Here is a 24,517-nt window from a genome sequence, read left to right on the forward strand (position 1 = left end):
TCAGGTAAACATAAATTCTGTTTTCTCCAACATAGGTGTGTCCGGTCCACGGCGTCATCCTTACTTGTGGGAACCAATACCAAAGCTTTAGGACACGGATGAAGGGAGGGAGCAAATCAGGTCACCTAAATGGAAGGCACCACGGCTTGCAAAACCTTTCTCCCAAAAATAGCCTCAGAAGAAGCAAAAGTATCAAACTTGTAAAATTTGGTAAAAGTGTGCAGTGAAGACCAAGTCGCTGCCCTACATATCTGATCAACAGAAGCCTCGTTCTTGAAGGCCCATGTGGAAGCCACAGCCCTAGTGGAATGAGCTGTGATTCTTTCGGGAGGCTGCCGTCCGGCAGTCTCGTAAGCCAATCTGATGATGCTTTTAATCCAAAAAGAGAGAGAGGTAGAAGTTGCTTTTTGACCTCTCCTTTTACCGGAATAAACAACAAACAAGGAAGATGTTTGTCTAAAATCCTTTGTAGCATCTAAATAGAATTTTAGAGCGCGAACAACATCCAAATTGTGCAACAAACGTTCCTTCTTTGAAACTGGTTTCGGACACAGAGAAGGTACGATAATCTCCTGGTTAATGTTTTTGTTAGAAACAACTTTTGGAAGAAAACCAGGTTTAGTACGTAAAACCACCTTATCTGCATGGAACACCAGATAAGGAGGAGAACACTGCAGAGCAGATAATTCTGAAACTCTTCTAGCAGAAGAAATTGCAACTAAAAACAAAACTTTCCAAGATAATAACTTAATATCGACGGAATGTAAGGGTTCAAACGGAACCCCCTGAAGAACTGAAAGAACTAAATTGAGACTCCAAGGAGGAGTCAAAGGTTTGTAAACAGGCTTAATTCTAACCAGAGCCTGAACAAAAGCTTGAACATCTGGCACAGCTGCCAGCTTTTTGTGAAGTAACACAGACAAGGCAGAAATCTGTCCCTTCAGGGAACTTGCAGATAATCCTTTTTCCAATCCTTCTTGAAGGAAGGATAAAATCTTAGGAATCTTAACCTTGTCCCAAGGGAATCCTTTAGATTCACACCAACAGATATATTTTTTCCAAATCTTGTGGTAAATCTTTCTAGTTACAGGCTTTCTGGCCTGAACAAGAGTATCAATAACAGAATCCGAGAATCCTCGCTTCGATAAAATCAAGCGTTCAATCTCCAAGCAGTCAGCTGGAGTGAAACCAGATTCGGATGTTCGAACGGACCCTGAACAAGAAGGTCTCGTCTCAAAGGTAGCTTCCAAGGTGGAGCCGATGACATATTCACCAGATCTGCATACCAAGTCCTGCGTGGCCACGCAGGAGCTATCAAGATCACCGACGCCCTCTCCTGATTGATCCTGGCTACCAGCCTGGGGATGAGAGGAAACGGCGGGAACACATAAGCTAGTTTGAAGGTCCAAGGTGCTACTAGTGCATCCACTAGAGCCGCCTTGGGATCCCTGGATCTGGACCCGTAGCAAGGAACTTTGCAGTTCTGACGAGAGGCCATTAGATCCATGTCTGGAATGCCCCACCGCTGAGTGACTTGGGCAAAGATTTCCGGATGGAGTTCCCACTCCCCCGGATGCAATGTCTGACGACTCAGAAAATCCGCTTCCCAATTTTCCACTCCTGGGATGTGGATAGCAGACAGGTGGCAGGAGTGAGACTCCGCCCATAGAATGATTTTGGTCACTTCTTCCATCGCTAGGGAACTCCTTGTTCCCCCCTGATGGTTGATGTACGCAACAGTCGTCATGTTGTCTGATTGAAACCGTATGAACTTGGTCCTCGCTAGCTGAGGCCAAGCCTTGAGAGCATTGAATATCGCTCTCAGCTCCAGAATATTTATCGGTAGAAGAGATTCTTCCCGAGACCAAAGACCCTGAGCTTTCAGGGATCCCCAGACCGCGCCCCAGCCCATCAGACTGGCGTCGGTCGTGACAATGACCCACTCTGGTCTGCGGAATGTCATCCCTTGTGACAGGTTGTCCAGGGACAGCCACCAACGGAGGGAGTCTCTGGTCCTCTGATTTACTTGTATCTTCGGAGACAAGTCTGTATAGTCCCCATTCCACTGACTGAGCATGCACAGTTGTAATGGTCTTAGATGAATGCGCGCAAAAGGAACTATGTCCATTGCCGCTACCATCAACCCGATCACTTCCATGCACTGAGCTATGGAAGGAAGAGGAACGGAATGAAGTATCCGACAAGAGTCTAGAAGTTTTGTTTTTCTGGCCTCTGTTAGAAAAATCCTCATTTCTAAGGAGTCTATAATTGTTCCCAAGAAGGGAACCCTTGTTGACGGGGATAGAGAACTCTTTTCCACGTTCACTTTCCAGCCGTGAGATCTGAGAAAGGCCAGGACGATGTCCGTGTGAGCCTTTGCTTGAGGAAGGGACGACGCTTGAATCAGAATGTCGTCCAGGTAAGGTACTACTGCAATGCCCCTTGGTCTTAGCACCGCTAGAAGGGACCCTAGTACCTTTGTGAAAATCCTTGGAGCAGTGGCTAATCCGAAAGGAAGCGCCACGAACTGGTAATGTTTGTCCAGGAATGCGAACCTTAGGAACCGATGATGTTCCTTGTGGATAGGAATATGTAGATACGCATCCTTTAAATCCACCGTGGTCATGAATTGACCTTCCTGGATGGAAGGAAGAATAGTTCGAATGGTTTCCATCTTGAACGATGGAACCTTGAGAAACTTGTTTAAGATCTTGAGATCTAAGATTGGTCTGAACGTTCCCTCTTTTTTGGGAACTATGAACAGATTGGAGTAGAACCCCATCCCTTGTTCTCTTAGTGGAACAGGATGAATCACTCCCATTTTTAACAGGTCTTCTACACAATGTAAGAACGCCTGTCTTTTTATGTGGTCTGAAGACAACTGAGACCTGTGGAACCTCCCCCTTGGGGGAAGTCCCTTGAATTCCAGAAGATAACCCTGGGAGACTATTTCTAGCGCCCAGGGATCCAGAACATCTCTTGCCCAAGCCTGAGCGAAGAGAGAGAGTCTGCCCCCCACCAGATCCGGTCCCGGATCGGGGGCCAATATTTCATGCTGTCTTGGTAGCAGTGGCAGGTTTCTTGGCCTGCTTTCCCTTGTTCCAGCCTTGCATTGGTCTCCAAGCTGGCTTGGCTTGAGAAGTATTACCCTCTTGCTTAGAGGACGTAGCACTTTGGGCTGGTCCGTTTTTACGAAAGGGACGAAAATTAGGTCTATTTTTTGCCTTGAAAGGCCGATCCTGAGGAAGGGCGTGGCCCTTACCCCCAGTGATATCAGAGATAATCTCTTTCAAGTCAGGGCCAAACAGCGTTTTCCCCTTGAAAGGAATGTTTAGTAGCTTGTTCTTGGAAGACGCATCAGCCGACCAAGATTTCAACCAAAGCGCTCTGCGCGCCACAATAGCAAACCCAGAATTCTTAGCCGCTAACCTAGCCAATTGCAAAGTGGCGTCTAGGGTGAAAGAATTAGCCAATTTGAGAGCATTGATTCTGTCCATAATCTCCTCATAAGGAGGAGAATCACTATCGAGCGCCTTTATCAGTTCATCAAACCAGAAACATGCGGCTGTAGTGACAGGGACAATGCATGAAATTGGTTGTAGAAGGTAACCCTGCTGAACAAACATCTTTTTAAGCAAACCTTCTAATTTTTTATCCATAGGATCTTTGAAAGCACAACTATCCTCTATGGGTATAGTGGTGCGTTTGTTTAAAGTAGAAACCGCTCCCTCGACCTTGGGGACTGTCTGCCATAAGTCCTTTCTGGGGTCGACCATAGGAAACAATTTTTTAAATATGGGGGGAGGGACGAAAGGAATACCGGGCCTTTCCCATTCTTTATTAACAATGTCCGCCACCCGCTTGGGTATAGGAAAAGCTTCTGGGAGCCCCGGCACCTCTAGGAACTTGTCCATTTTACATAGTTTCTCTGGGATGACCAACTTTTCACAATCATCCAGAGTGGATAATACCTCCTTAAGCAGAATGCGGAGATGTTCCAACTTAAATTTAAATGCAATCACATCAGGTTCAGCCTGTTGAGAAATGTTCCCTGAATCAGTAATTTCTCCCTCAGACAAAACCTCCCTGGCCCCCTCAGATTGGGTTAGGGGCCCTTCAGAGATATTAATATCAGCGTCGTCATGCTCTTCAGTAACTAAAACAGAGCAGCCACGCTTACGCTGACAAGGGTTCATTTTGGCTAAAATGTTTTTGACAGAATTATCCATTACAGCCGTTAATTGTTGCATAGTAAGGAGTATTGGCGCGCTAGATGTACTAGGGGCCTCCTGAGTGGGCAAGACTCGTGTAGACGAAGGAGGGAATGATGCAGTACCATGCTTACTCCCCTCACTTGAGGAATCATCTTGGGCATCATTGTCATTATCACATAAATCACATTTATTTAAATGAATAGGAATTCTGGCTTCCCCACATTCAGAACACAGTCTATCTGGTAGTTCAGACATGTTAAACAGGCATAAACTTGATAATAAAGTACAAAAAACGTTTTAAAATAAAACCGTTACTGTCACTTTAAATTTTAAACTGAACACACTTTATTACTGCAATTGCGAAAAAACATGAAGGAATTGTTCAAAATTCACCAAATTTTCACCACAGTGTCTTAAAGCCTTAAAAGTATTGCACACCAAATTTGGAAGCTTTAACCCTTAAAATAACGGAACCGGAGCCGTTTTAACACTTTAACCCCTTTACAGTCCCTGGTATCTGCTTTGCTGAGACCCAACCAAACCCAAAGGGGAATACGATACCAAATGACGCCTTCAGAAAGTCTTTTCTAAGTATCAGAGCTCCTCTCACATGCGACTGCATGCCATGCCTCTCAAAAACAAGTGCGCCACACCGGCGCGAAAATGAGGCTCTGCTTATGCTTTGGGAAAGCCCCTAAGAAATAAGGTGTCTAATACAGTGCCTGCCGATATTATAATATCAAAATACCCAGATAAAATGATTCCTCAAGGCTAAATATGTGTTAATAATGAATCGATTTAGCCCAGAAAAGTCTACAGTCTTAATAAGCCCTTGTGAAGCCCTTATTTACGATCGTAATAAACATGGCTTACCGGATCCCATAGGGAAAATGACAGCTTCCAGCATTACATCGTCTTGTTAGAATGTGTCATACCTCAAGCAGCAAGAGACTGCACACTGTTCCCCCAACTGAAGTTAATTGCTCTCAACAGTCCTGTGTGGAACAGCCATGGATTTTAGTTACGGTTGCTAAAATCATTTTCCTCATACAAACAGAAATCTTCATCTCTTTTCTGTTTCTGAGTAAATAGTACATACCAGCACTATTTCAAAATAACAAACTCTTGATTGAATAATAAAAACTACAGTTAAACACTAAAAAACTCTAAGCCATCTCCGTGGAGATGTTGCCTGTACAACGGCAAAGAGAATGACTGGGGTAGGCGGAGCCTAGGAGGGATCATGTGACCAGCTTTGCTGGGCTCTTTGCCATTTCCTGTTGGGGAAGAGAATATCCCACAAGTAAGGATGACGCCGTGGACCGGACACACCTATGTTGGAGAAATTTTATTTAATACGTTCTAATTTAATACATAAAGACAATTAATTAAAAACATGGATCCATGTGTACAGGAATAATAAAACAGGAATAATAAGACAGTTAAAATGTTACAATATGTAGGTTAAAATGAAGATAGGAACACAACGTATACGTGTCTGGATAGAAAGTAATGGAATAATATGACGTGTCTGATACTGTAAGAGCAAAGTCAATGTAACATAAATAGCACAATAAAGTATGAAAATAGTTAGTGTCCAATTGTGAAACAATCCAGTGGGTGTACCCAAAATCAACAGTATATATAACTGTATATCCTGGGTAAATTAGTGTTCAAAGTGCTGAAAAAATGGGATCCTATTGAAGTCAATTCCAAATAGAGGTGAAGAAAGTTTTTTAAAAAAATCCAAAAAATTGTGTATAATAAAATCCAAAAAAAAAAAAAGTAAAAATCCAAAGTGACAAAGTGAAAAAATACGCGTTTCGGCCTGGTATCAGGCCTTTTTCAAGAGTCGACATAAATGGTGAGATTATTTCTGATACTCTAAGCAAGTATTTTATATTGTTCTTAGCATTGTTTTTTCATTTTTTCACAGGTTTCTATTGTATTTTATGGGACTTTATTTAAGCTATTTTTTACCTTGATAACACCACCTCCACCATAGGATGAATTACCCCATCTAATATTGGAATTTTGAATTTTTAAGTTTTTTCACGATATTGTTTTTATTATATTATTTTTTTCACATTTTTTCACTTTGTCACTTTTGGATTTTTAAATTTTTTTGGATTTTATTATACACAATTTTTTGGATTTTTAAAAAAACTTTCTTCACCTCTATTTGGAATTGACTTCAATAGGATCCCTTTTTTTCAGCACTTTGAACACTTATTTCCCCAGGATATACAGTTATATATACAGTTGATTTTGGGTACACCCACTGGATTGTTTCACAATTGGACACTAACTATTTTCATACTTTATTGTGCTATTTATGTTACATTGACTTTGCTCTTACAGTATCAGACACGTCATATTATTCCATTACTTTCTATCTAGAAACCTATACGTTGTGTTCCTACCTATTAATTTTAACCTACATATTGTAACATTTTAACTGTCTTATTATTCCTGTTTTATTATTCCTGTACACATGGATCCATGTTTTTAATTAATTGTCTTATGTATTAAATTAGAACATGTATTAAATAAAAATTTAAACTATTGTTCTTATCACCTCTGCCTTTGGCGCTCACTCCAAAATTTCACTTTGTATCTTCACTCTAAGGTTGACTAGGCACCCTTTCTGGAGAGAGCTGTAGGTGTATGTACTAGCGCCAGACCTACGCACCTTTCCCATTATTATTAATATATATATATATATATATATATATATATATATATATATGAAACGATCTGACTAGAATCAACGCCGTGGAGCTGGAACACGGCCCTTCAAGTGTGACAGGTTAGTAGCATCGCTCCTGGCATGGACTTGAGAGAAGAAAAGCAGTCAGCGAAACTCGTCAACGCAGATTGCTAATGGGGGTGTTAAACTGAGTCAGGATGGGTTCACAGAAAGACTCTCCCTACATCTCTGGACTCTAACATTCACCCATGATCTCACTTAGAGGCTGACAGGCCTACTTAAAACTCCAGTCCCATTTCGAAGAGTACTACCCTCCATAAGAGACTACTCCGATCTTCTGACACTTCTCTGCCAACCTCCTATGACGAAAGGCAAAGAATGACTGGGGGATGAGGGGAGTGGTGGAGGTATTTAAGCCTTTGGCTGGGGTGACTTTGCCTCCTCCTGGTGGCCAGGTTCTAAATTCCCAACAGTAATGAATGAAGCCGTGGACTCTCCTCCCATTAAGATGGAAATAGATTTTTTAAATGATTTTTTCTTTTATTGTAAGCTTTAATTAATTTGAGCCATTTATTTTTGCACTTATGTCACCTGCAAACGTTATTACAAATGAAGCCAGAGTCCTACTTTGGAGCAGCAAAACATTGCAGCCGGTTAACAGGACACGGCCAGCAATGAAATTAGGATGGCATACACACGCAGCCACCAAGTGCCAGCCATGTTCCGCTTAAGAGCTTCAACGCTTTGTGTTCTATTATAAATTATATATTAATAAAAAGGGACAAGAAACACTTTTTTTCTTTCATGATTCAGAGAAAGCACGCAATTTAATTTGTTTTATCCTCTTGGAATCCTTTGTTGAAAAGCATATCTAATTAGGCTAAGGAGCTGCCGATTGGTGACTACACATGTATGCTTCATGATATTGTATTCTTGTGCATTGCGGTTTCTTCAACAAAAGCTACTATGAGAAGGAAGCAAAATAGATAATAGAAGTATAATGGAACGTTGTTTAAAAATTGTATTCTCTATCTAAATCATGAATTTTTTTTTCATGTCCCTTTAAGTAGAAATTAGTTGCTAGTGCTACTCTTAATCTGCTCAGTATGTATCGCCAAATGAAACAAATATAGTTCCAAGTCAAATTTATCTGATGGTATGGCTAATTATTTTTTCATGTGAATCTATTGCTATAATTTCTTATAAGAATATAGAACACAAATTCATTATTTAAAAAAAAAAAAAAAAAAAAAAAATGGATTCAAATGTGCATGCATTTTATTTCCCTTTATGCAACACCCTGGTCGGACTATATTACATTCTGCTCTGTTTGTACACATAGCTTATATGCATGACTATAAATGCAACATGAATAAACTATGAGAACCAGGGATTTACACATTTACATATATGAGGCATATACATATATGAGGCGCCACTAGAATTTTTTGTTAATCTATTTATTTTAGGAGCCAGGAAAATGTTATGAAGAGTATAATAGGAGTAGTAACTCCATGGCTATCTGGTTTTGACAAGCCCCAATATAAAACAAACTCACCGTCTGTCTGAGACTTGCTGAGGAATATTGTGCTTGCTCGAGCGTGGTCAGATGGATTTGATTCAGGGGCTAAGTCTGCAAGAATAAAAAAAAAAAAAAAAAAAAAGTTATTGTTAACCTGCCAAACAAGTGTAGTAAATACACAGAAAGCTAAAATTGCGCAATAAATGCTTAAAGCAACATAAAACACCTTGTAATTACAAGACTCTTCTGCAGACTTGCAATAAATTAACATACCTGGCAAGGGCAAAAGAGAGATTCTTTATTAACACCTTGTTTGCCGTTATTGTTTTTCAATGGCCAACTCCTCAACTACTTTTGCCTCTTTGAAGGAGCCAATCAGGATCTGCTACTGGAGTAGACAAAGCAAGCCATTGTCATTTTGTTAGCAAAACTTATACAGTTTTGCAGTAATTTATCTAACCACTTCTAAGCCAGATATGGGTAGATGTGTAGCAGGGTTTGGCTTCTCTGCAGTGTACACTTCCTTTTCTCAGAACTGGAAAACCCACGATATTCAAAATTAAAATTACAGGAAATGGGGGCAAAATAAAAAAATTAAAGTATAATGTATGTTTTCTCTTTTACTACACATAATTTAACATTTTATAATTGCAAAGGGTTTCATTTCACTTTAAGAATATTAGAAGAAAAAAAACACCAGCAATTTACTATCCATGTGTGCCAGAATTCCATCTGAATATGAAGCTTTTTTACACATTCTCATGGGCTGGATTATAACTAAAAGTGTTCTGCATTCTACGTAATCATGCAATGTGTTGTATGGGGATTGCATCAAGCCTCTGAATGGCCACAAACATTCTCGGAATTATAGAATCAATGAGTGAATCTGTTGGAAATCCTATAGGTTTTGCTAACAAAATTAGTTTAAAGGGACACTGAACCCAATTTTTTTCTTTCGTGATTCAGAGAGAGCATGCAGTTTTAAGCAACTTTCTAATTTACTCCTATTATCAAATTTTCTTCTCTCTCTTGGTATGTTTATTTGAAAAGCAAGAATGTAAGTTTAGATGCCGGCTCATTTTTGATGAACAACCTGGGTTGTCCTTGCTGAATGGACAGCACCAATAAACAAGTGCTGTCCATGGTTCTGAAATAAAAATTTGCTGGCTCCTTAGCTTAGATGCCTTCTTTTTTAAATAAAGATATCAAGAGAACAAAGAAAAATTAATAATAGAAGTAAAATAGAAAGTTGCTTAAAATTGCATGCGCTATGTGAATCCTAAATGAAAAAAATTGGGTTCAGTATCCCTTTAAGTGAGTTTAAGATGTTTACATTGTACACAGATCTTTTGCAATATAGAAATACTAACACATTTTAAACACATGAAAATATATATTGTCTCATCTCTCTAAACAAATTTAAAAACGTAGGTTCACAAATTTACAGTTTCAAACAAAATTCTAAAGACTTTTCCACTGCAGAAGCTTTTCCAAACATGTAGTACTTTAAAGCTTTTAGCAATAAGAGAAAGTGATGCTTTAACAAAAGGTGACCGTGGTACTAGAAGGTCAAAACAATGGATGAAATGCAGCAAGGTATTCCTTATCTACCAGCTCAGCATAAATATCCTGCCAGAACTGCTCACTCAATATCCAAAAATCATTACCAGTGCAATACACCTGCAAGAACAGTAAAAGTAAATGCGTTAGATAAGATATTTAGACAAAAGTATCTAAATAAATTTATATATTTTTTGTAATGCTTAATTACAGAAACAAACGCCTTTGTAATGGCAATACGTCTGCAATCTTGCAATAAATTAGCATACCTATGGGCTCAAGGATCTAAAGCTGTCCACTCAGGCAAAATGATCTTAAACACTATAGCTAAACAGCCGATCTGCAGCCTGGCCCGTGACAGTCCTGCTGCTGGCCTGTGACCTGACATGTCCCCCGCTCCACACTCTGACAGGCCTGCCGCTACACACATTAGGAATACTGTGATCATTTATAATAGGGTTGGGTGTCACCACAGTGAGTTGCATGCTGTGAGAAAAAGCAGTAATAAAGCATCTTCATTACAACAATGAATTCAACTCCATCTAAAATATCACTAACATTCCAGATCTGGTTATACAAAGGGGACAGTTTACCATCACTTTAAGTAAAAAAACGCTTAACTGGGCACCACTCTACCGAGCACAGGAGAGAACCGTGAATGTTATATAAACAGATAATTCTTCTGCTATCCCTATAAACATATTACTGTTGTAATCAAGCTTGAGTTTCCTGTGCATTTTAGTTACAATTTTAACAACTTTTACTTAACCCTTTAACATGCAAAATAGATTTAACTGCTATTCTTTCACATAGATGACAGAAATATTTTTAGTATAATGCCCCATTGAACTCTTGCCCTATGTATGACTCTCACATGCCCTCTTCATGCTTCTAGACACAGTAGTTAGTGGTTGAGATGAGGCACCAAGCGTCACAATGTCCTTTATGAGTCCTTTATGAGTTTTATCCACACAGATACACACATTAGTACATTAATATCATAATCTAATTATTTAGGTTATAAATAATCTAATGAAATCATTTTTGTGTTAACACTGGATCTCCCAATTGTCATCAGTAAAAGGAACGTAGTACATTGACTCATGGTTAGCAAACATCCCTTTATGGAATCAAACAAGTAATTAGATGTTAAAGTGCAACTCTTATCCACGTTATTTGTTTTTCTCATGAGAACAATAACAGGTCTAGAGTTTTACATGACAGGTTTATAGACTTTTATATTTATACTTAGCTATATATAGTTGCAGATATTTTACCCGTCTATCAATGATGGCTAAAGATAGTAACAGACTCTCTGCTAACTGCCAAGTAAAAATGTAAGGCCTCAGGGTACAAAAATCCCAAACGCTGATTTTCTACATATCTAAACACTCATATTTGAAATCTTGGTCGCACAGCAAACCCTTTAATGAGCATACTGAAAGAAGGAGTAAAGAAAAGCTCTGCCATAGCTATCTACAATTTGTATTCTTTAATGGCACAATTATTTTTCTACTGGTGGCAATGATGTACTAGATTTGATTTCTTTAGAGATTTCATTTCACCAGAGCAACCTAAATTAAGCAGCCGGCAGTAACAATGCTAGCTTAATTAAATTAATAGTACTGAGATATTCTAGCCAAATGTGGATTTTCACAGTTCAGGAACAGAAAACTCAGGTTAGAAGGTCAGTACAGAAACTCAATATTCTTAATTATCCAATCAAATTATATCACATCTTAAAAGAAAATAAGTTCCTTCTTATATTGCTGTAACAGTAATTGACTTTGTAATGCTACACTAAGTAATTACACTTAAAAAAATACGAAAAAACAGAATTTATGTTTACCTGATAAATTACTTTCTCCAACGGTGTGTCCGGTCCACGGCGTCATCCTTACTTGTGGGATATTCTCTTCCCCAACAGGAAATGGCAAAGAGCCCAGCAAAGCTGGTCACATGATCCCTCCTAGGCTCCGCCTACCCCAGTCATTCGACCGACGTTAAGGAGGAATATTTGCATAGGAGAAACCATATGATACCGTGGTGACTGTAGTTAAAGAAAATAAATTATCAGACCTGATTAAAAAACCAGGGCGGGCCGTGGACCGGACACACCGTTGGAGAAAGTAATTTATCAGGTAAACATAAATTCTGTTTTCTCCAACATAGGTGTGTCCGGTCCACGGCGTCATCCTTACTTGTGGGAACCAATACCAAAGCTTTAGGACACGGATGATGGGAGGGAGCAAATCAGGTCACCTAGATGGAAGGCACCACGGCTTGCAAAACCTTTCTCCCAAAAATAGCCTCAGAAGAAGCAAAAGTATCAAACTTGTAAAATTTGGTAAAAGTGTGCAGTGAAGACCAAGTCGCTGCCCTACATATCTGATCAACAGAAGCCTCGTTCTTGAAGGCCCATGTGGAAGCCACAGCCCTAGTGGAATGAGCTGTGATTCTTTCGGGAGGCTGCCGTCCGGCAGTCTCGTAAGCCAATCTGATGATGCTTTTAATCCAAAAAGAGAGAGAGGTAGAAGTTGCTTTTTGACCTCTCCTTTTACCGGAATAAACAACAAACAAGGAAGATGTTTGTCTAAAATCCTTTGTAGCATCTAAATAGAATTTTAGAGCGCGAACAACATCCAAATTGTGCAACAAACGTTCCTTCTTCGAAACTGGTTTCGGACACAGAGAAGGTACGATAATCTCCTGGTTAATGTTTTTGTTAGAAACAACTTTTGGAAGAAAACCAGGTTTAGTACGTAAAACCACCTTATCTGCATGGAACACCAGATAAGGAGGAGAACACTGCAGAGCAGATAATTCTGAAACTCTTCTAGCAGAAGAAATTGCAACCAAAAACAAAACTTTCCAAGATAATAACTTAATATCAACGGAATGTAAGGGTTCAAACGGAACCCCCTGAAGAACTGAAAGAACTAAGTTGAGACTCCAAGGAGGAGTCAAAGGTTTGTAAACAGGCTTGATTCTAACCAGAGCCTGAACAAAGGCTTGAACATCTGGCACAGCTGCCAGCCTTTTGTGAAGTAACACAGACAAGGCAGAAATCTGTCCCTTCAGGGAACTTGCAGATAATCCTTTTTCCAATCCTTCTTGAAGGAAGGATAGAATCTTAGGAATCTTAACCTTGTCCCAAGGGAATCCTTTAGATTCACACCAACAGATATATTTTTTCCAAATTTTGTGGTAAATCTTTCTAGTTACAGGCTTTCTGGCCTGAACAAGAGTATCGATAACAGAATCTGAGAACCCTCGCTTCGATAAGATCAAGCGTTCAATCTCCAAGCAGTCAGCTGGAGTGAGACCAGATTCGGATGTTCGAACGGACCTTGAACAAGAAGGTCTCGTCTCAAAGGTAGCTTCCATGGTGGAGCCGATGACATATTCACCAGATCTGCATACCAAGTCCTGCGTGGCCACGCAGGAGCTATCAAGATCACCGACGCCCTTTCCTGATTGATCCTGGCTACCAGCCTGGGGATGAGAGGAAACGGCGGGAATACATAAGCTAGTTTGAAGGTCCAAGGTGCTACTAGTGCATCCACTAGAGCCGCCTTGGGATCCCTGGATCTGGACCCGTAGCAAGGAACTTTGAAGTTCTGAAGAGAGGCCATCAGATCCATGTCTGTAATGCCCCACAGTTGAGTGACTTGGGCAAAGATTTCCGGATGGAGTTCCCACTCCCCCGGATGCAATGTCTGACGACTCAGAAAATCCGCTTCCCAATTTTCCACTCCTGGGATGTGGATAGCAGACAGGTGGCAGGAGTGAGACTCCGCCCATAGAATGATTTTGGTCACTTCTTCCATCGCCAGGGAACTCCTTGTTCCCCCCTGATGGTTGATGTACGCAACAGTTGTCATGTTGTCTGATTGAAACCGTATGAACTTGGCCCTCGCTAGCTGAGGCCAAGCCTTGAGAGCATTGAATATCGCTCTCAGTTCCAGAATATTTATCGGTAGAAGAGATTCTTCCCGAGACCAAAGACCCTGAGCTTTCAGGGATCCCCAGACCGCGCCCCAGCCCATCAGACTGGCGTCGGTCGTGACAATGACCCACTCTGGTCTGCGGAAGGTCATCCCTTGTGACAGGTTGTCCAGGGACAGCCACCAACGGAGTGAGTCTCTGGTCCTCTGATTTACTTGTATCCTCGGAGACAAGTTTGTATAGTCCCCATTCCACTGACTGAGCATGCACAGTTGTAATGGTCTTAGATGAATGCGCGCAAAAGGAACTATGTCCATTGCCGCTACCATCAAACCTATCACTTCCATGCACTGCGCTATGGAAGGAAGAGGAACGGAATGAAGTATCCGACAAGAGTCTAGAAGTTTTGTTTTTCTGGCCTCTGTCAGAAAAATCCTCATTTCTAAGGAGTCTATTATTGTTCCCAAGAAGGGAACCCTTGTTGACGGAGATAGAGAACTCTTTTCCACGTTCACTTTCCATCCGTGAGATCTGAGAAAGGCCAGGACGATGTCCGTGTGAGCCTTTGCTTGAGGAAGGGACGACGCTTGAATCAGAATGTCGTCCAAGTAAGGTACTACAGCAATGCCCCTTGGTCTTAGCACAGCTAGAAGGGACCCTAGTACCTTTGTGAAAATCCTTGGAGCAGTGGCTAATCCGAAAGGAAGCGCCACGAACTGGTAATGCTTGTCCAGGAATGCGAACCTTAGGAACCGATGATGTTCCTTGTGGATAGGAATATGTAGATACGCATCCTTTAAATCCACCGTGGTCATGAATTGACCTTCCTGGATGGAAGGAAGAATTGTTCGAATGGTCTCCATTTTGAACGATGGAACCTTGAGAAACTTGTTTAAGATCTTGAGATCTAAGATTGGTCTGAACGTTCCCTCTTTTTTGGGAACTATGAACAGATTGGAGTAGAACCCCATCCCTTGTTCTCCTAATGGAACAGGATGAATCACTCCCATTTTTAACAGGTCTTCTACACAACGTAAGAATGCCTGTCTTTTTATGTGGTCTGAAGACAACTGAGACCTGTGGAACCTCCCCCTTGGGGGAAGCCCCTTGAATTCCAGAAGATAACCTTGGGAGACTATTTCTAGCGCCCAAGGATCCAGAACATCTCTTGCCCAAGCCTGAGCGAAGAGAGAGAGTCTGCCCCCCACCAGATCCGGTCCCGGATCGGGGGCCAACATTTCATGCTGTCTTGGTAGCAGTGGCAGGTTTCTTGGCCTGCTTTCCCTTGTTCCAGCCTTGCATTGGTCTCCAAGCTGGCTTGGCTTGAGAAGTATTACCCTCTTGCTTAGAGGACGTAGCACTTTGGGCTGGTCCGTTTCTACGAAAGGGACGAAAATTAGGTTTATTTTTGGCCTTGAAAGGCCGATCCTGAGGAAGGGCGTGGCCCTTACCCCCAGTGATATCAGAGATAATCTCTTTCAAGTCAGGGCCAAACAACGTTTTCCCCTTGAAAGGAATGTTAAGTAGCTTGTTCTTGGAAGACGCATCAGCTGACCAAGATTTCAACCAAAGCGCTCTGCGCGCCACAATAGCAAACCCAGAATTCTTAGCCGCTAACCTAGCCAATTGCAAAGTGGCGTCTAGGGTGAAAGAATTAGCCAATTTGAGAGCATTGATTCTGTCCATAATCTCCTCATAAGGAGGAGAATCACTATCGACCGCCTTTACCAGCTCATCGAACCAGAAACACGCGGCTGTAGCGACAGGGACAATGCATGAAATTGGTTGAAGAAGGTAACCCTGCTGAACAAACATCTTTTTAAGTAAACCTTCTAATTTTTTATCCATAGGATCTTTGAAAGCACAACTATCTTCTATGGGTATAGTGGTGCGTTTGTTTAAAGTGGAAACCGCTCCCTCGACCTTGGGGACTGTCTGCCATAAGTCCTTTCTGGGGTCGACCATAGGAAACAATTTTTTAAATATGGGGGGAGGGACGAAAGGAATACCGGGCCTTTCCCATTCTTTATTTACAATGTCCGCCACCCGCTTGGGTATAGGAAAAGCTTCTGGGAGCCCCGGGACCTCTAGGAACTTGTCCATTTTACATAGTTTCTCTGGGATGACCAACTTGTCACAATCATCCAGAGTGGATAATACCTCCTTAAGCAGAATGCGGAGATGTTCCAACTTAAATTTAAACGTAATCACATCAGGTTCAGCTTGTTGAGAAATGTTCCCTGAATCAGTAATTTCTCCCTCAGACAAAACCTCCCTGGCCCCATCAGACTGGTTTAGGGGCCCTTCAGAATCATTATTATCAGCGTCGTCATGCTCTTCAGTATCTAAAACAGAGCAGTCGCGCTTACGCTGATAAGTGTGCATTTTGGCTAAAATGTTTTTGACAGAATTATCCATTACAGCCGTTAATTGTTGCATAGTAAGGAGTATTGGCGCGCTAGATGTACTAGGGGCCTCCTGAGTGGGCAAGACTCGTGTAGACGAAGGAGGGAATGATGCAGTACCATGCTTACTCCCCTCACTTGAGGAATCATCTTGGGCATCATTGTCATTGTCACATAAATCACATTTATTTAAATGAGAAGGAACTCTGGCTTCCCCACATTCAGAACACAGTCTATCTGGTAGTTCAGACATGTTAAACAGGCATAAACTTGATAACAAAGTACAAAAAACGTTTTAAAATAAAACCGTTACTGTCACTTTAAATTTTAAACTGAACACACTTTATTACTGCAATTGCGAAAAAATATGAAGTAATTGTTCAAAATTCACCAAAATTTCACCACAGTGTCTTAAAGCCTTAAAAGTATTGCACACCAAATTTGGAAGCTTTAACCCTTAAAATAACGGAACCGGAGCCGTTTTTAACTTTAACCCCTTTACAGTCCCTGGTATCTGCTTTGCTGAGACCCAACCAAGCCCAAAGGGGAATACGATACCAAATGACGCCTTCAGAAAGTCTTTTCTATGTATCAGAGCTCCTCACACATGCGACTGCATGTCATGCCTCTCAAAAACAAGTGCGCAACACCGGCGCGAAAATGAGGCTCTGCCTATGATTTGGGAAAGCCCCTAAGAATAAGGTGTCTAAAACAGTGCCTGCCGATATAATCTTATCAAAATACCCAGATTAAATGATTCCTCAAGGCTAAATATGTGTTAATAATGAATCGATTTAGCCCAGAAAAAGACTACAGTCTTAATAAGCCCTTGTGAAGCCCTTATATACTATCTTAATAAACATGGCTTACCGGATCCCATAGGGAAAATGACAGCTTCCAGCATTACATCGTCTTGTTAGAATGTGTCATACCTCAAGCAGCAAGAGACTGCTCACTGTTCCCCCAACTGAAGTTAATTCCTCTCCACAGTCCTGTGTGGAACAGCCATGGATTTTAGTAACGGTTGCTAAAATCATTTTCCTCATACAAACAGAAATCTTCATCTCTTTTCTGTTTCTGAGTAAATAGTACATACCAGCACTATTTTAAAATAACAAACTCTTGATTGAATAATAAAAACTACAGTTAAACACTAAAAAACTCTAAGCCATCTCCGTGGAGATGTTGCCTGTACAACGGCAAAGAGAATGACTGGGGTAGGCGGAGCCTAGGAGGGATCATGTGACCAGCTTTGCTGGGCTCTTTGCCATTTCCTGTTGGGGAAGAGAATATCCCACAAGTAAGGATGACGCCGTGGACCGGACACACCTATGTTGGAGAAATCCTGTTTTGTGGCTTTGAAAAGTGAAAAAGCATTGCTGCTTTATGAAATGTTCACTGCCCATAAAGCACAGGCATCCGTTTAGCCAGCCAATCTCTAATTACCAGGAATAATGCACATAAGGTACATAGGTACATAAGAGGAAAGCCATCTTAAATTTTTCTTGAGCTCACGTGTTTAGCGACCAAATGTCTAGCACATGCTAACTTAAAGGGGCAGTAAACCTAGAAAATAATGTTATATAATTCTGCACATAATGCAGAATTATATAACATTATCTTAGCCAAACTTTTCAACATAATATTGCCGGTGAAATTTGATTTAAAAAAAAATGTTTTTCAGACCGCCGCTCTTGTTCTACTCAGCGGGTCTGGTTTTCCCCCTGAGTGCATCTGGGCAGCTTTCTAGTCAAACCCCGGCCAAATCGCTCCATAACACTCAATGTAGCTCGCTCCTGCTCTGTCTGATAGCGAGAGCAGGCTGCATTGAGTGTAATGGCGCGATCGGGCCGGGCTGTGACTAGACAGCTGCCCAGATGCACTCAGGGGGAAAACCAGACCCGCTCAGTAGAGCAAGAGCGGCAGTCTGAAAAACCCTCTTTTTTAATCAAATTTCACCGGCAATATTATGTTGAATAAAGTTTGGCTAAGATAATGTTCTAGAATTCTGCACTATGTGCAGAATTATATAACATTATTTTTTAGGTTTACTGCCCCTTTAAAAACTCTTTTCTTAAGGCGCAAGGAACAGTTGGAAATATAAACTGACTTTGCACGGCTGAGACAGAACTCTAAATGGCTTTGGAACAGAGAAACCGTAAAATATAATTGAGAAGTATCATCTGCTTTAAGGATCCAAGTATACAGGACACCAAAAAAGTGGTAATGCTTTCTGAGCACTCAAATTCCATGATACTTATATACTGAAACTACAGATTCTCAGACTCTAGCCCCCGTCATAACAGCCACAACATGTAAGTGAACAGAAGCTTTGTACTCCCAGTCACACAGCCAGAGAGTCATCCCAGTGATATTAGCTGCCAGCATACCTTAGTCAGGTACCTTCAGTTAGGAAATAAAGTACATGACAAATAAGTGAATTGTTGATCTCTAAGTCTCATATAAAAGATTGAACTACACTTTAAGGCAGGGCTCGACAAACCCAGGAGCCACTGGCTCCTAGAATTCTACCCTTGGCTCCTAACTTTTTGGGTTGTTCTCTTTATATTTATATACAAATAGCACTGTCCTCCTAAAAGTATGTCTGGCTTCTAAATATCCTTACTGGCTCCTAGTTTTTAAACAAATTTGTCGAGCACTGATCTAAGGCATAGAAAATAGAAGTCATGATTTAAAATTGCATGTGTGGTTTCTGGATGTTAAAATAAATTTTCCTCACTGTGGAAGGAAAACATGAATGTCTCTAAGGAACACATGACACGTGTTTCATGTTTCCCCAGCACTGGTCTCACCTCACTGGGGGATACAACAACCAAATATTTAAATATTTCAGATATGAATGTAACCAAGCTCACTTTATTTCCTACCACAAACGTGTGATACTACTGCTAACACTACAAGAGTGCTTAAAAGGCAGTTTGAGACGTACGAGCAGATCTCTAAATTCTGACCAGTAGCTAACATGACTCTTGTGCAATTTCCCATTCTCCTCTCAGCCAGTAGTGGTTGTATAGGCTCAAGCTAAAAGAAATATAAAAAAATGTTTGGCACAACGATATTCCACTTCATTAGAGGCCTTAATTTGAAAAAAAGAAAAAAAAAAAAAAAAGTGTTTTTTAAAGGGCTACTGAACCCAAATGTTTTCTTTCATGATTCAGATAGAGTATGCAATTTTTGTTTTTGAGTTCACATAAATATTGCAGCAACAGAAACAGGGAAAGAAAATTCTACTAAAAGCTTTACATTTTGTATATTAATAAACAAAAATGTATGCAATTTTAAGCAACTTTCTAATTTACTCCTATAATTAATTTCTTTGTTCTCTTGGTATCGTTATTTGAAAAACACAGAAATGTAAGCTTAAGAGCCGGCCCATCTTTGGTTCAGCACCTGGGTAGCGCTTGCTGATTGGTGGCTAAATGTGGCCACCAATCTGCACGTGCTATCCAGTGTTCTGAACCAAACATGGGCCGGCTCCTATGCTTACATTCCTGCTTTTTCAAATAAAGATACCAAGAGAACAAATACAAATGGACAAAAGGAGTAAATTAGAAAGTTGCATACTCTATCTGAATCATGAAAGAAAACATTTGGGTTCAGTATGCCTTTAAAGGACCAGTCAACACATTAGATTTGCATAATCAACAAATGCAAGCTAACAAGGCAATGCAATAGCACTTAGTCTGAACTTCAAATGAGTAGTAGATTTTTTTTAATAACAAATTTCAAAGTTATGTATATTTGTACCATGCGATAGCAATCAGCCAATCACAAATGCATATACGTATAGTCTGTGAATTCTTGCACATGCTCAGTAGGATCTGGTGACTCAAAAAGTGTAAATATAAAAGACTCTGCACATTTTTTTTAATGGAAGTAAATTGGAAAGTCGTTTAAAATTACATTCTGTATCTGAATCATGAAAATGTAATTTAACCCGAGTGTCCCTTTAAGCAAAAGAATTAGTCAATGTGTTAAACAAACAAAGTGTGCACTCTAGAGTTTTTCTTACGCTTAGCACTTCCTTATGTAGATCACAAAACAATAGATGCCATATCACTAAAGTATGGACACACATGTCTAGGGCTGCAACTAACAATTATTTTCATAATCGATTAATCGGCCGATTATTTTTTTTTCGATTAATCGACTAATCGGATAAAAAAGGAAATGTATGCTTACCTGATAAATGTATTTCTTTTACGATATGACAAGTCCACGACCCACCCTGTCATTTTCTAAGACAGGTCTTTACTTATGGGATATCGCTTCCTGGTTAATAGGAGGAAACAAAGAGCACCACAGCAGAGCTGTATATATAGCTCCTCCCTTCCCTCCCCCTCCAGTCATTCGACCGAAGTTAAGAAGAGAAAGGAAAAGCCAAGTTGCAGAGGTGACTGAAGTTTAACAAAAATAAAGACCTGTCTTAGAAAATGACAGGGTGGGCCGTGGACTCGTCATATCGTAAAATAAATAAATTTATCAGGTAAGCATAAATTTCCTTTTACAAGATATGACGAGTACACGGATTTCATCCTTAGTTATGGGATACAATACCAAAGCTATAGGACACAGATGAACGGGAGGGACAAGACAGGAACCTAATAGAAGGCACCACTGATTGAAGAACCTTTTTCCCAAAAACAGCCTCGAACGAGGCAAAGATATCAAATTTGGAAAATTTGGAAAAAGTGTGAAGAGACGACCAAGTTGCAGCCTTGCAAATCTGTTCAACAGAAGCATCATTTTCAAGTGTCCATGAGGAAGCCACAGCCCTAATGGAATGAGCCGTAATTCGTTCTGGAGTCTGCTGTCCAGCAGTCTCATATGCAACACGGATGATACTCTTCAGCCAAAAATAAAGAGAGGTAGCCGTAGCTTACTGACCCCTACGTTTCCCATAAAAAACAACAAACAAAGAAGATGTTTGACGAAAACCCTAGTCGCCTGCAAGTAGAACCTCAAGGCATGGACTACTTCCAAATTATGTAACAGAAGCTCCTTCTTAGAAGGATTCGGACACAAGGAAGGAACAACAATTTCCTGATTAATATTTTTGTTAGAAACAACCTTAGGAAGAACCCCAGGTTTGGTACGCAACACTACCTTATCAGAATGAAATATAAGATAAGAAGAATCACATTGTAATGCAGAAAGCTCAGAAACTCTGCGAGCAGAGGAAAAAAACAACCAAAAATAAAACCTTCCAAGATAATAACTTGATATCTATGGAATGCATAGGTTCAAACGGAACCCCTTGAAAAACACTGAGAACTAAATTCAAACTCCAAGGAGGAGCAAATGATCTAAACACAGGCCTGATTCTAGTCAGAGCCTGACAAAAGGATTTCACATCTTGGAAACCTGGCATTCTGGCAAGATGCCATGATATCCAACTCTGACCTGCCCCATCTAAGAAACAGTTCGGCAAATACCACCGGATGGAGTTCCCACTCTCCCGGATGAAATGTCGGTGTGCTCAGAAAATCAGCTTCCCAGTTTTCTACCCCTGGGATGTGAATTGCGGACAGATGGCAAGAAAGAGATTCCGCCCACTGAATTATCCTGGCTACCACTGTCATCGCTAAGGAACTTCTTGTTCCCCCTGAAGATTGATGAAAGCTACAGTCGAAATTGAATGTGGCCGAAGCCAACGGAGACCAAGTCTGAAGCACAATAAACAGTTCTCTCAACTCTAGGATATTGATGGGATGTAGAGACCCCCTTCGAGTCCATATACCCTGCCCCCTCCTCAGGGAGTTCCAGCCTGCTCCCCATCCTATCAGACTGGCATCTATTGTCACTATTACCCACGAGGGTCTGTGAAAACATGTCCCCTGGAATAGAAGATCCAGTGACAACTACCATAGAGGAAAATCCCATACTCTCTGGCCTAGATTTCTTTAAGGAGACAAATTCGTATAGTCTCCATACTACTGACTGAACATGGTCAGCTGCAGAGGCCTAAAATGAAAAAAGAGCAAACAGTATGATGAACGTTGTTGCCACCATAAATCAGAGTACCCCCATGAACTGGACCCCGGAAGAAGAGGAGTAAGCTGAAGCACTCAACAAGAATTCAGAATCTTAGACTTTCTGACCCCTGTCAGAAAAATTTCCATAGACACAGATTCAATTAGAAACCCCATCTGTGGAATAAACAAACTCTTTTTCAGGATTATCGTCCACCCAAGAGTCCTCAGGAAAAAAAGGACAAGGGCTGAACGGCACCTGGATAAGTGAAAAGACACCTGGAAAGAAAATTGTCCAGATAAGGCGCCACCTTCAAGCCCTGCAGTTTTAATACCGCCAGTAGAGACTCTAGTACAAATTCTGGGAGCCGTGGTAGCCCAAAGGGAAGAGTCACAAACTGAAAAAGATAGTTCAGAAAGGTAAGTCTTCAGAACTGGTGAAGAACTCTGTGGATAGACACATGCAGATATGCATTCTTAGATCCACCATTGTTAAAGGCAAATTTGGTAGCCTGCATCATGGTTTAGGTGACGTTATTTGCAACCCACCAGAGAAAGTGGACTTGCTGTGTGGGACACATAGCCACAGCTGGATACAAACTCTCAACCCTCAGCTTTTAAGCAGCAAAGTTTACCACTAGTCCATTGTGGGATACCATTCATAAAGTGACCCTCCTGATCAATGGAAGGGTAGCGCCAATAGTATCCATCTGGTCGAAAGACATGTGTAAACTCCTGAGGACTTAAACAAAAGTCCGAGGGTTCTAACCCTCCAAGGAAAATCCAAAAAAACGAATGAGAAAAGCCCCAGCCCCTGTTCCAGAATAAGAACAGAACCAATGGCTCCCGGAGAGGAGAGACTCCAAGTAAGAGAGAGCTTCTTAAGCAAGGGAGAACGCCTCTCCACTGATCCGTTCCTGGCTCGGAGCAAAGACTTCATGCTGATTTGGAAACAGCAGCAGACTGCTAGGATAGTTCATCCCTGATCCAAGGGAGGCAGGGACTCCTGAGTATATTAGATAGCTTCCTCCTACGTAGAGAAAGAGGAGCCGCCCATGCAGCGGATTTATATATTCCACCTATGTCCAACTATCCCCTAAGGGTATAGGTGACCATATTTGTAGCAAAGTATGTATGAGTGCAAATGTATTGGATACTGGAAACGCGCAGCTAATCCCCCGTAAGGGACTCAAGGCGCAGCCTAGTCCATCAACCTCGGAAGGATGAAAGACTAAGTGGAACCTGCCGGGAAAACAAACCTGCAACCCATAGATTGCTACAGAACTCAGCCACAATGTCCTTAGTATGCTAAGTTAGCTATCCCACTCTCCCAACTGAGAGCAGCAACTGTGACAGGAGCCTTGCTTCACTGAACATTACAGAACCTCTAGCGCTGTTCCTTGTAAATAGACGCTAAGGTTCTAGGGCAAGAGAAATTATTAAGCATTGACAGAACACTACTGGTAGCTTCTGAGGCAATGCTGACTGTATGATACATGGGGAACATAAAATTCATGCATGCTCCACATTAGTATAAAACCATCACGTTCAAGTCACAATCCCATTCACTCTTATTTGGTCAGATGAATAACTGACTGCAAGGATATAATCAAAACATTTGATGCATCTTTAAATGATATGTGCACTCTACCGGATTAAACACCCATTAAATAACAGAAACCGGTTTATAAAAACACCCTTAGGTGCTTTTGAGTTTGTGAAGTTGCCCTTCTGCCACTCTAACTAATGCAGCAAAAAGGACAGCTCCATTTTAAAACCTCCAGCCTATAAAAGCTCTAGTAAACATATTTTATATTCAAGAGATTCAGAGACGCTTTTTTTGAGTAGTTCTTAAAAAGCCTCTCCGTTTAACAAGCCGAGAAGACTTTTTCCGGGATCAAAGACGGGCAAACGAAGCCCCGCCCATCGTGGGCAGAACTCGCACAATTTCCCGGGCTTAAGGCAAATACAAATGTTAATACAAATGTAAATACAAACAAAACCTCCCAGTAGGCACAATTTCCCGGGCTTAAGGCAAATACAAATGTTAATACAAATGTAAATACAAACAAAACCTCCCAGTAGGCTACAAGTAAAAGGAAATTTATGCTTACCTGATAAATGTATTTCTTTTACGATATGACGAGTCCACGGATTTCATCCTT

At 40.9% G+C, this 24,517-nt stretch overlaps 1 protein-coding gene across 1 annotated transcript in view; it reads right to left on the reverse strand.

Moving 5' to 3' along the window:
- Positions 1–24,517, reverse strand: part of CCNYL1 (cyclin Y like 1) — a 201,419-nt gene that overhangs the window by 138,126 nt on the left and 38,776 nt on the right. The window contains exon 2 of the mRNA XM_053698631.1: positions 8,483–8,557. Within this exon, the coding sequence (XP_053554606.1) occupies positions 8,483–8,557 (75 nt within the window). The remainder of the gene's footprint in view (positions 1–8,482; positions 8,558–24,517) is intronic.

This window comes from Bombina bombina, chromosome 1, assembly GCF_027579735.1.
Source record: "Bombina bombina isolate aBomBom1 chromosome 1, aBomBom1.pri, whole genome shotgun sequence".
Lineage (NCBI taxonomy): Eukaryota > Metazoa > Chordata > Amphibia > Anura > Bombinatoridae > Bombina > Bombina bombina.